Below are 13,702 nucleotides of genomic sequence, written 5' to 3'. Positions count from 1 at the left end.
TCTCTCTTATGAGGAGAACAACCAAGTTAATTGTTCACTATAATGAAACTCTTAATTGTTCTCTATTAATTGTCGCCTGACTCCTATCGGTGATCAATATCTGAAATATGACAAACATCATCATTGAATTCTCCTTATAATAGAAAAATGACAAAGTTAATCGCTCGCCATCACCCATTTTCTAATGTTTCCTATTGACTATTGCCTGACACCTATCAATGTTAAACATTTATTAAAGAATGAAGCCAATCATCATGATCGTTTGATCTCCTTTCCGATAAGGAGAACAATCGATTTGATTGTCTAAGGTTATTTGACTCCTTACCTTCCTGCCAATCATAGAATTTCGCTTGCCAATGATAGATGTTCTCTTATTGTTGGCTTTTTGCTCGTCTTCGTGGCTACCCGATATCCTCTACTATTAAAAGAATGGTTAAGTTTCAATTTTATTGTTGTATTTTAAGGATTGCAAATGGTGTTCTATCCCATAAATATTTTGATTCAACATTTGAATTAAAAAACCTCTAAAATAAACTTTAAAACTTTTTGAACTTTCGACTTTAACTAATTCGTAATCTAAACAAATTTTATTTAAAGATATTAACATTAATTTGAAGAGAGCTTAGAGATTTTAATAGCTTTAATCCAATGTTTGATGATTAATATCTCACTCTTGTAATATTCCCGGTCTCATTGTTGTCTGGTTTGTCATTTGCTCTTTGTTAGCACCCAACACCGGTTCTCTAACACTATAAATTGTAACCACAAGAGGCTAAGTTAGTATTTTATATTTTGTAATTTCACCTTTATCAGATTCCATTCCTCTGAATCGGGGCATCGGTTTTGAGGTCTTTTCCCCGCTCATTACATCTCATTGCAGTAAATTGCTTTTTTTTTTCTTTCCTATAATTCACCCGCTTAGAGCTCGTACTCACTCTCACATCGTAAAGGATATAAGCTTACACTTGAGCTGTAAAGTAAGGATACACGCGGTGGGCAAAGGTAGCAATCTAATCTTATCGGTGTTGTATTGCTGCCCGAGCCCGAGATTTTCTTACTGACTGCTTTGAGCAATAAGCGCTTTCAGTCAAGTCAGGTGCTCCTATCTTTCTTTATCTTTGACGAGTAAGCAAGAATACATTACTTATTAAACTAGGTGCGACTGACAAGGAGCATAGCATTCAGTTAGAAAAGTTTGAGGAAAGACTGTGTTTTTTGTCATCAACAGTCAAGTAAACAACTGCTTCTTTTCTTTCTACGAAGGTAAGCTTATTACCTTCGATCCCCTACTTCAGTGATCCCTTCCTTTCGACTTGGCTAACTCTTCATTTCTATGTTAGAAGCCCGTTGTCACCCGGTCCATGGTCATTCTTCCTACCAAGGCGCTAGTGTCACATAGAAAAGAAAACTTCTAACCACTCAACATCTTGATGTAGAAAGGTTGGTATTGTATGGCGCGCTATAGATCGGATCCTAAGTAGCTATAGGATGAACCCTGGAAGATGGCCCTACCAAAGAAAGCGGGTCTCCTTATTATTTATGAGAAATTTTCAGTCTTATAACGACCTAGCTAACCTTTATCAGATTCCATTCCTCTGAATCGAGGCACCGATTTTGAGGTCTTTTCCCCGCTCATTACATCTTATCGTAAATCTGTGCATGAGCTTCTAGGCTATGTCATGAGCTTCTAGCTAACCATTATTTGATTGAGGAAAAGAGAAATTTATATAACCTCACTTGGATAGTAGATTATTTGAATTAGGACAAGTTTCATAATTATTTAGTCTAAATTTTTCATGTAAAAATTTTGGTTTTACATTCAATATATATATTTTTTTAATTTATACCCGTGTCGGATCTTGATATAAAACTAAGGCGTTAAATTCTCTTCTTATTGTTGTGAATATTCAAGCCCACAATACTGCAAAAAAGATAGCTTTTAATTATAATTGTGTTGTGGCTATTGAATTAAACAACATTTGTGGGAAATACCAATTAAAATTTGCCCACTCTTAAATTCTTGTAGTTCCGCCCCCTTATTATATTTTTTTTTGTCACATAAGTATATCTTTTATGCTACGTGTAATTGTATTGAAGACTAATGTTACTAAACTGATCTACTTGATCTGACATGAATCCCAATACATGTTGGATAAAATAAATTAGAATGAAATTTAAAAATTATGAGTTTTGATTTCAGAAAACTTATACTTAAATTAACTACTCGGCGATATAAACCTAACGGCACTGCAGGTGATTCAATTTGAGTTCAAATAAGCTCAGGTTTAGTACTTAAAGTATAATTAGATTTAGTACTTGAAATATAATTAGAAGTTTAAAATCATTAATTGGAATGTCAAATAATATACAAATTTAAAGTGCTTATATTTTAATGAGTAGATGAATCAACAGGGAGTGTCTCATGAAGTAATTGAGGATTTTAGCTAAATTTATCAAAACATCCTTTTAAAAAAGGGGGAGGGCTGAGTCAAGACTTCTGAAGAAAGCTTAAAGCCAACAGTCATCAGCAATCTTTGTGGACTACTGTTATGACCCAACTATTATCCTACATCTGTTGTAAATTGATTCATATTTCTAAGTTATTGTTGTATGATACTTGTAACTTATAATCTCATTAGATCATAACAAGTGATTTTTTTAGCTAGTTTTTTACATAATGTCTCTTCTTTTAACTCTTCATTTATCCATGTGTTGAATTTTTATATAATTCTAAAAAAAAAATTAATCCCACTCTATCATTATAAATTTTTTCACTTCCAATAAAAATTATTACAATAAAATTAATATATTAAAATTCAATAAATATCTAGATCCATAATTTTTCAATCATTTAATATTAATTTATGTACTTCTAAACCCACAAAATCTCATATGCAAATTTAATTTGTATTTTTTATCCATAAAAAAATCTCTTTTTGTTTATAAATTTAAATAATTTTTTTTAAAATATTTATTTTAATAATACAATCAATTAAGAAATAAATCCACGCGCAGAAGAAAAAACTCTAGACTTTGAACTCCATTAATGCCGGTCAACTTCCTCCTCACATCCAAGCTTCGCAACTCTTAATTCTTTCCTTCCGTCATCTTCTTCCTATAATACTCCACCACTCCTTCGCCCCTCCCAAACCCTAGCTTCCAAACAACTCTCCCATGGCAGAAAACGATTTACCCTCCCCTCTCAGCTTCAACACTAGCAGCTCGAAAACAGATATAAAGATAAGCACGCTCACGGTTGTCGTTGCGGCGATCTTCTGTTTCCTCACAGTTATCTTCGTCTTCCTCCTATACCTGTACGCCAAGTACCATTGGGGATCGAGATCCACCCCCCGCCGCGCCCATTTCATCTTCCCCGCCGGCAATCCCTCACTCCCAAATCCAGGTCTCGACCCCACCATCCTCAGATCCATCCCAATCACTCTCTACAAACCGAGCGATTTCAAGCACGGACTCGAATGCGCCGTTTGTCTCTCCGAACTCACCGCCGGCGAAGAGGCTCGTTTGCTTCCGAAATGCGGCCATGGATTCCACCTCCAATGCATCGATACGTGGCTTCAATCCCATTCCACTTGCCCCATTTGTCGCCGCTCTGTCGGTCCCGAGGCCGTCGAAGATCATGAACATCGATCGGATGAATCACCTGATTTGCCCGCCGATGTTCTGTTTTGGGGGAATCGGAATCAGATTAGCACAAGGAGAGTGGTATCTGAGGAAGAGAACTCCGGCTCCTCTGGTTCGTCGGAGAGGGTGTTGGTGATCTCGATTCCAAATCGATCAGCGGAGGGGTTCATCTCATTGCCATCGATAAGGTCTGAACTGGAGGACATGAAGTCGCCTGTAACGCCAAAGCGGTGGCCTTTGAGAAGAACAATTTTCAGCATGGGGAAGAAGACGGGCGGTTCTTCTTGCAGCAGCCCTCGGGTTGGTGATGTGGAGCAGGGATTGGAGGTATCTGGAGCAGAAAATGGCGAGGGAAGCTCTGGTAATTCTTCTGCAAGCTCATTGTGAGTCATTTGCAGAGGAATTTGTTTCTCTGCTCTCTGTCTGCACAATTCAGTTTTTAGGTTTTTGAAATGGAGAGAATATTACGTAAGTTGCCGGGATATCCGCATTCAAATTTTACATATAATATTGTTTAATACTGTTGTATATGTATGTATGTATGTATGAAACATTTAAAATCAATCAAAGGGTTCCTTAAAAAATGGTAAAAATTTGCGTCAGTAAGACGAATGCAGCATTGCGTACATAATAGAGGTTATGTTGGCGTTATATCGACATTATATTCGCGTTATATCTCTTATAACCTTCATATAACTTCTATGTAACCTACAGATATGTGAAAACAGAAGCGTGAAACTTATTTGTAAGTTCAAGTAGGTTACAAGTAGGTTATAAAGATGTTATATGGAGGTTACAAATGATATAATGCCGATATAACGCCCATAAAAACTCTATTATATACATAGCGCTGCATACGTACACAAATTTTTTCTTTAAAAAATAGGCTCTTCTTACTAGCGTGTAATACTATTGAGATGTTAAATTTGTGTGTGGAGGATTTACATACATACCACTCAATTCCTATGTATTTACGTATCTAAAATTTAAACTTTAAATTTTACAATTATGTGATCTTATCTATGCATGAAAACTTTATATATTACTTTTAAAAATCAAAATAATGATATTATTCATGTGAAAGGGAGGTTTAGGTGTTTGTTATGTAAATACGTAGGAATTAGTGGCATACATGTACGTGCCACCTCCTCTCAATTATTATGTATTTACATATCTAACATCTAAACTTCAATATTACATATATAACATCTTATTTATCCATGAAAATGAGTATTTCATTTTTAAAATTTAAAATAATAATATTTTTTTAATGTGAAATGAAAATTTTAAATAGTATAAATGTAAAAAAAAATAAAAATAATAAATTAAAAAAAAAAAAAAAAAAAAAAAAAAACTAAAGTTTAGGTGTCAATTATGTAAATTTATCATTTAGATCATATTCAAGTAGGGCTGTCAAGACGGCTCGTTGTTCGCGAACAGCTCGTGTTCGGCTCGCTAAGAAGCTCGTGTCCTGCTTGTTCGCTAGTATATATATATCTTTGATGAGTAGTATTTTTAAGAAACTTAATTGACTACAAGCCTATAAAAATTTATAATAAATTATAAGTATTAATTAAGAAGATAGAATAAAAATTATTAAATATATTCAAATGACCTTTTAATATAAACAATAACTTTTAAATCTTATCCCAATCCTTAATATCTTATGGCTACCTGATTATGGTTGTCAAAACGACTCTTTGTTCGTGAACGGCTCGTGTTCGACTCACCAAGCAAACGAGCCAAACACGAACACATTTTTTAAGCTCGAAATATAAACGAGAGCGTTCGGCTCGCTTACACCCTATGTAAATATATATGAATTAGGCCTCAGACTTTTTATTTGCGGACGAGCACACAAAATATTGTTTTATTACTTATTAATTTGAATATTTTTCCGCTTATTGTAATAATAATAATAATTATTATTATTATTTGAATTATTGTTGTCTCAAGGAACCTTGTTTTGAAATTTCTACGTTCAGCTACGTTTGAATTGTGGACTTAGAATTTTGACTACCACAACGTGTCTTTTGAAATTTCACGTTTAGAATGGAGGAAAAAAAAACTCAAAATGTATTTTTTTTCGTCAAGAAATATTAAAAAAAATTATATCTTCTTTTAATCTTTATGTAAAAAAAAAAAAAAAAAATGTAAAAATCTACTATATATGTATATATATTATACAATATGTTAATGATGTCTTAAAGATATTCTCTATTTCTCTCATGTATATTAGATTAATTTTTTTAAGCTATTAAACTGTTATATTTTTAAATAATATCTGTTTTAATTATACTTTTGAAGATAAAAGGGTTATTTGTATATTAAATTAATAAAAACTAGATGTAAATGGTAATGATGTGTGCTCGAAGGATTTACGGTGATGAAGTAGTTATTTAATGTTTTAGTGTTGCACGCAAGTTTGACACACACTAAGATGATGGAAGTAACAGATAGAGACACTCGAAATTTTTATGTGGGAAACTTGGAAGAGAAAAAAAACAATAGGGCGTAGTGCAGTTGGTAGAGAACGTCTTGATACTATTATGTAATAAGTTTTTATTTTTTGAATGAAATGGTGGTGAAGTTATCAACCCCAACCGATCAAACCTATTCTCCTCCTCCAGGATACGTTACCATTTACGAGAAGACGTTGGAGATCGGCTTGCAATTTTCATTGGCACTCGAGCTGATGGACATTTTGAAAGCGATCGATGTCAGTATTTCCAAGTTTTCCTATTGAGTAACGGTAGTCGACATTAGAATTATTACTTCTGTTTGGAAAATGTGATTTGAAGTTGACACCGGAGATTTTCACGAGTTAGGTGGATTTACTAGCGACGATAGCAACTTCTTCTAAACCAAACTTTCAAATTTTTACACATAATCCTATAAGATAGTGGTTCATAGGATTTTTCTTCTTTAAGATTGGTTGGGGATTCCATGAGAAACTAGAGAAATTGTAGCAACAAAATTGCAACAACTGCTTGTCTCCGTCTGAGTCACTGAAGATAAAATATTATGGATGTTCAAATTTCAGAATTCAGGGGGATGCAACTCAAGATGTACTATATCTATGAATTTGTGAGCGTGAAATTCCTGTTCAAGGTCAGACTCACCCTCCATCTAGGCGATCTCTTATAATGATGTTTAAGAAATCTGAGAAAAAGTGCCGAACATGGCCTCTATGGCGCCTCCAAAGCTCCCCCTACTGAGTAGTGATTGTGAGATATTTCCTCAGAAGCAATGCAAGTGGAGTGAAGAGGCGAGGAAGCCTTCACCCAGTCCTTCAAAGAATATTCACATTTTGGAGAGCGAATTGACTCATTCGTGCACCGGGTTCTAGGAGACCAAAGAAATTATGATTACATGCTAAGTTTCATTGTCGTGCATTCCTTTCATATGCCTGGTATAAAGTTCTTTGTTGAGATGGAAAAAATGATAGAACTTCAAATAGGACTCAAACTCTCTTTAAGAGAGCAAAATTCTGAATTCATCAAGGTCAAGTTCTTAAAGGTCGAGTACAAATGACGATACGCTTTTGAAGCTACGAGAGCTACGACCCTAGAATCTCAACCGACAGAGTGCAGGACAGAGTTATCCACAATAACAACTTCTTTTTCATTGTAGTGTTGAGATTGGAGAGCATTAGAAAGGAGTTGTGGAGGTATGAGCTGACCTCAGTTAGAGAAACAAGACTTTGAAGGCTCTGAGATCGAAGATGTGAGCTCTTGAGGAGGAGGTCCATAATTTGAGGTCTAATAATGAGGTTGATGTCACTAGAGTCTTGTTGAGAGGTGTGAAGGGTTTCAAGAGTTTAACAAAATTTAAAAGCATCATTTGTGATCATGATCAGGAGAATCATAATCATATATACAACGTGGAGGTGAAGGGTATGCAAAAGGAGCGCATCAAGGAATGATTCATCTGAGGCTTTTTGAAGGGGGTTGAAGAAGTATAATGTTAGACTGGGGTCGTTGTAGAGGGAGTTACCCCCAACTAGGATTCAGAGGGCCCTCATTCAAAATATAAAGGTGAGAGTATCTAGATTTAGCCGAAGCAGGTGTTCTCCAACAACCATGACGGGGAGGAGAACAGTGAAATTGAGTAGTGCTCTGCTTTTCTTTTTTTGTTTTCTGCATATTCATCTATGTTCTGTCGTTCGAGTTTAACTGATGAAGTCATCCATTTTTTTTTATGATTTTTCTTGCACTTTCATCTATGCTTTATTGTATGAGTCAAATTGATGGAGTCAATGATGATGTTATTTAGTAGTTTCTATTTGCTGGGTATTTGCTCCATCTAAGCTTTTCTTTTTATTTTTTACACTCATATGTTTCCAAGCATGATTATGATAATGATTGCATCATCCTCTATCATAATATATATATATAAGATGCTAGTAGAGCATCTGATCCATAAGGAGGTTGTTGTGACTCGTGAGAAGAACTGTAAGTAAATAAATCAGAAGTACATTGAAGCTACTGGGGAGATAACAGTGTATAATGTGAATAAAATGACCAAGAAAAGAAACAAAGGGAGTGAAATAAAGATTATATGATTGGACTGTCACTTTTAGCACTTGCGGAGAGTCTTCATGTTCTACATTAAGGGTAGGGTCTTTTTTTCTGAGCCTTTAAATTGAAGCTTTGAGACTTGATCATGATGGCAATGGTTTAAGGTCCCGGGGGGGGGGGGGGGGGGGGGGGGGTGTGAGGAGTGCAATTTGTTATGTTGAGGGCCACGATCAGCTGCTTTAAGATTGCGTAGGACCATATCTTTGATGGAAAAATATCAAGGATTGACTTTTCAGTTGAAGTGACTTGCCACCCTCTTGTGGTATGAAACAGCCATGAGGTGTGCTACATCACATATTTCTAGAACGAACTCTAGCTGTTGCTAAAGTTTCTCCTCGTTGTCGTTTGGGTATGTTGAATCCAGATTTATTAATGAATCACACTTAAGGAATAAATCATAAGTAAGAAGAGATAAGAAGTGAGAGATATATATAAAAAGAGAGGAATGAATAATAATCCACCGTGTCTTATTCATAAAATGATTTCTCTATTTATAATAGAGGAGAATGTACAATAATGATATTATATTGGTGTCCTTATTTTAAAAGGGACCATTCTATGATTTTCTAGTATTTTACATGTATAAATTTATGGTCCAACTACTTTCCGGCTCAGTAGGCTTGGGTTCAGGTTGATAGGATCAGCTCGATCAGTATGTGCTAGCCACCTGATATGACATGATATGGGTTGGTCGGCTGAGATGACATAGTTGTCAATCCTTAATCACTGATGAGAAGCTTTTGGAGAATCCACAGGATGGTTAGAGATGATGTAGAGCTAGATTTTCTTTTGATTCTACTCTACTGGAGAGTAAACAATCACATTGGGTCAGTTTTCTTGTAGTGGTTAGCTTAAATGTTATTTTCTTCTCATTTCTAGTTGAATGGTTTGTGCTCGGATCATTCACTCGCCTTATGTCCGCCTCGTGTTTGATTAGTTTTGGTCTTGCTAGCATGATTGGTATAGGTTTTGTGGGCTTTAAGATCTTCTTGCATTGGGTCAACCTTCGGTGTACTTTTCCCTTTTGAACTGTTGGATATGATCTTTATAACCAACTCTTGCATATTTTTTAACTACATATTTTAGTTCTTTAGTTCTCTTACTTCTTAAAGTGACGTTGCGATAACAATAAGATAATTCAATATAGAAGTAAGCCACATTCAATTTTTAATTAATGATTCAATAATTGAACTCCTATGATTAAGCCACATTAAATTTTTAATTAATGATTCAATAATTGAACTCCTATGATTTTCACACTATTAATTCTTATAAATTAGGCATGATGGGACTCCTTCCCATTTCTTTTTTGCTCAACTTCTTTCCTCATTCGAATTGGCTAGATTTTGAGTGTTGGGCATTGCAATGGATAACCCTTCGAAAACCTATAGAAACATCTTCGATAAAGACTTGATTCACTTTATCTTTAAGAAACTAAAAAGACGAGGCCACCAGGAAGGTGAGAGAAAGAAGAAATATGTTGTGAAGAATATGACAATTGCACTTAAACTGTCAGTTCAGGTCGGATCATATGATTCATTCCCACCAACAATAAACAATGGAATGTTCAGGTAACTGATTCATCCATCGATATGACTGTTAAATTTCTACTATGGGGGCCTTCAGGTTGATTCGGTCACTAAATGGCTTCTAGTGACCTCCCACCGTGTTCACCGGTACTTGTTAGTGAAGGAACCACATTGATTATGATATTTGAGTGGAATTGAGTCCTGAGTAAGAGTGGCTTCAATCTTATTTGTGGGATTTGATTTTTTTTTTTTGAAGTTATTTTTGTTTTACGGTACTTCGTGATGTAGATAACCCAAATTCAGTAATCCTGGATGATGATCTAGCTCTAACTGGTGTAGATGAGAAACCGACCAGGGCGTCGATGATAGTAAACCAAGCGCCAAACAAAGATGATCGACCCTCAAGCAAGGACGGTGAAGTTGATCACCTTGACATCCCTTATGAAGGATGCAGAAAAATAGTCGATCGACTTAGGACATCCCTTGGGTCTCTTGCCCATTGTCTGGATGGAATTTAGAGCTCATTTTCTTGGTTGATAGTGATCTAATAAAGCGAGGAATTGCACGAGCTATCAACCTGTGTGGAAAGGGTGGAGAAGATGGAAGAGGTGCTGGCGACTCTTCGTTGGACGTTATCAGACGTTCGGAAGAGATCTTTGTTAATTCAGATTAAAGTCGAGTTATATCAAATGGGTTAGTTTAGGTTTGAGGGAAATTCTTGTTTGGGGGGATACTTCGACAGAGGTTTGTTTCAGCCGAAGTGGTGAAAAATCCTTTCGGACTAATGTTTTGGTGCCTCATTGTAAATTTTAAGTAACTTTTTTCGGATTAAAATTATTTTCTTGCCTTATTTTATATGTTGATATGATCCTATCGTCAGTCCATAATGGAAGTTGTTATTTATTTCTGTTTATACCCCTTATGACAGTTGAACTTTCTCCATTCCCTATATATATAAATAACATAGGGTTGCGAGATTAAGATCCCTTTGTCCTTTTTTTTTCCTTCCTTTAATTATCCTAATTCCTTATTTATCTGCTTTGCTCGAAGGATCCTCACCATTCTCTACAAGATTTCAGGCTAGTGGACATGAGCGATTGATCAAAGATGACACAAGGAGAAGTTGAACTATTGCAGGAGACTTACCACAAGCCCGAGTTGCTGGCGAGGCCGATTAAGCTACCTCTACGTATGATGCCGATCTTCTCTTCTATAAAGACCAGCTTTGGTTTGGCCTTTGAATACAACTTTATCGTGAGTTGCACTTCGTCTTCTCAAACTATGGCACCATCTCTACCCAGATGAAGCCCAACTCAACTGCAACCATCACGAGCATTGTCATATTCTATCATCAGTAAAAAATCCAATGGTTCATCGACCTTTTCAGCCATTTTTTTCATTTTGAGTTGGCTCTGATGGGTTTGTGCAGCTTTTGTCAGTTGACAAGTTCTAGTTGTTGTGGTTGTAGAATGAAGTGAAGGATTGAAATCTCTGCTTTTGCCTGAGTTCCTTCCCGTAAGAATGGTTCATCCGAATGATCGTATCTGGTGAATATCCAACAAAAGAAAAAAGAAAAGCATTAGCCAGGGCATTACCTGAAGCCGATAAAATGGAGGGGCACTAGCTGTTGGTCCTCGAATACCTCATTTAGGAAATTATCAAGAGGGTACATCAACCGAACACCTTTGATGAAATGAACCAAGAGCACTGTAAGGCCTCTGATGCTTGTGAGATTGAGAGGAAGGCAATGATTTCCTTTTGTGTGGCCAAGAAGAAGACTCATGTGGTCGCTTGCTCTGAAACACTTGAAATAATGAAGACACCAGTGCCCAAGGTAGTTATGGTCGGAGAGAGTTTGTAAGATTTGGATCTCGTTTACTCTGTTTCTTAATCAACTATTATTTTTCAAAGAATTGAGACCAATGAGCTAATCCTCATCGAGAGGATAATATTTTTGGTGTTTGGGATTATAAGAAGAAGAATGACATTAGAAAGAGTACAGGAGTAGTATACAAAAAAATATTTTATTCTAGACTTCAAGTTTGGGAGGGAGAAATGCTTTAATGTAATATTAGGGAGAGGGTATTGTCAATTGAGGGGGTTGTTTAACTGGGTGGATGCTAAAGTAGTGTTAGACCTAGAGAGGATGATTTGTTCTCGGGTAGGGGATATGTGAGTTTCAGTTAGAGGAGGAGGAGGAGCGCGTGGGCGGGGGGTGCGTGGGGTGGTAGAAAAGTTAAAATTTAGAGTGGGATTAGGTTGAGGAAGGGGAGATTATTTATTGAGGTTTTTGAAAGGTGGAGGATCATCATATTTCATGCTTCTATTCTCCCAAAAATTAGAGGAATGGAATGGGGTTGATAATTAGGTAGCTTAGGACACGAGGATGGGCCATGGGCAAATGTGTTGCAAGTAGTACATGTAATAGGCTTCCATCCATAGATTATAGGTTGTACGATGTCATTCTCATTGACATTAATAGTGATCAAACTGGGAAGAGAGGCATGAGTATTGATTTCTATATTGACTCTCACAAGGCCCCCTTAACTGTAAGAGGATCGATAGCCAACGGGATGCCAATCATACTTGCAATTTTAGAAATACCATTTCCTGTCCAACAATGATGAGGGAGATTTGGTAACTTAATTCATATAGATACATCATTGATTTTTTTTAATAGGTTGAAATTGAGGTGTCCATGGTTTAACAATAAATGGTTTTCTATTAATAAACCAAGGACTACCTTCCAAGATCTAAGCATACTATCAATATATGAAAAGTTAAACAGAAAGAAACCTTCAGTGAGAGAGATAAGCCCCATTATACTTGTAAGTTTCAAATCTTATTTATAGCCTTCCAGGACTTGTTCTTCAGATAAGATAACTTCCTTAGTTGTTGGGAAAATGTAGGAGTTGTTGAATTTACGGGTATTGGTGAGATGCGAAGATAAGAGACTCTTACAGTTAGTAGAAAGGAGAAGGCTAAGAATAGATGAAGAGGAGGGAAAGAATTGATGAAGATTAAGGGCCCAAGCCTCTAAATGAACCTGAAATAAGGGAAAACTAGAGACGACAATAGCTAAGTTCTTTAATGGGAAGAAGGAAGAAAACCCTAGCAGAGGAGCATTCGATAGCCCTCTCATTTTGCTAAAAATTTGGGAATTTGGGCACTTCTTAACCTTTATTCTTAACCTTTAAAAAAAAAAAAACACTTGTATGTCTTGTTCTCATTTACATGGATGAAATAAATGTCAGTTGGACTCGCACACATTGCACATATCAGCGAAAAAAGAGAACTTGGAGTGATCGTGTTTTTTAATTTACACTATTTAGAATTATAATGCAATTAAATTGATAAAAAAATAAATTATGGGCAGATGAAAAGAATTCATCATGTCAGATAAAAAAAAATATATAACTAAAAAATGTCATAAAATCCAACAAAAAATAAGTTCTCTCTCCTGAAAAATAGGAGCTATTTATAAACTTCTATAGGACTTCTTTAAAAAAAAAAAACATTTAAGAGAGAATCAATAAAATAAGATCACATGAATTATAATTTAATGATCATTATAAAATTAAATAAAATGGTTGATGATTTCAATTTGTCTGCCCAAAATTCCCTTCTAAAATTTTAATTTATGCGCTCATAATTTTTTTATGAGACCATCGCTATTTATAAATTCGCTTCAAAAATTTATTAGCAAATTTTAGTGTTTTTTTTTTCTCTTCTCCTTCTATGCTAAAGAGATGCTTTTTCTTGCACGAATTGCGAGTTCTGCGTCCGTTTCCCAAATGGGAAGACCTCGTTTTCCATATGCGCTTCCCTGCAACATCTATCGCAATTCAGTATTTCTTCACCGAAAAAAATGAGATTTTTTTTCTTTATATCTCTTTATTTAATCGAATATGAATAAAAAATAATTTTTTTGCAATTAAAATAAAATAAAAA

The 13,702-nt window shown here is 35.5% G+C and overlaps 1 protein-coding gene across 1 annotated transcript; it reads left to right on the top strand.

Moving 5' to 3' along the window:
- The first annotated feature begins 3,002 nt into the window (after nt 1-3,002).
- On the top strand, nt 3,003-4,123 carry LOC110023696 (RING-H2 finger protein ATL3-like). The gene has a single exon (XM_020723230.1). The coding sequence runs from the start codon at nt 3,175-3,177 to the stop codon at nt 4,027-4,029; it is 855 nt and encodes a 284-aa protein (XP_020578889.1). The 5' UTR covers nt 3,003-3,174; the 3' UTR covers nt 4,030-4,123.
- Nucleotides 4,124-13,702: the final 9,579 nt, after the last annotated feature.

The sequence above is a fragment of the Phalaenopsis equestris genome, unplaced genomic scaffold (genome assembly GCF_001263595.1).
Source record: "Phalaenopsis equestris unplaced genomic scaffold, ASM126359v1 Scaffold000226, whole genome shotgun sequence".
Classification (NCBI taxonomy): domain Eukaryota; kingdom Viridiplantae; phylum Streptophyta; class Magnoliopsida; order Asparagales; family Orchidaceae; genus Phalaenopsis; species Phalaenopsis equestris.
This window is presented reverse-complemented; position numbering and strand designations above follow the sequence as displayed.

What these genes read in the sequence shown, in the direction of transcription:
- LOC110023696 (XM_020723230.1), top strand. Translation starts at nt 3,175, where the DNA reads ATGGCAGAAAACGATTTACCCTCCCCTCTCAGCTTCAACACTAGCAGC.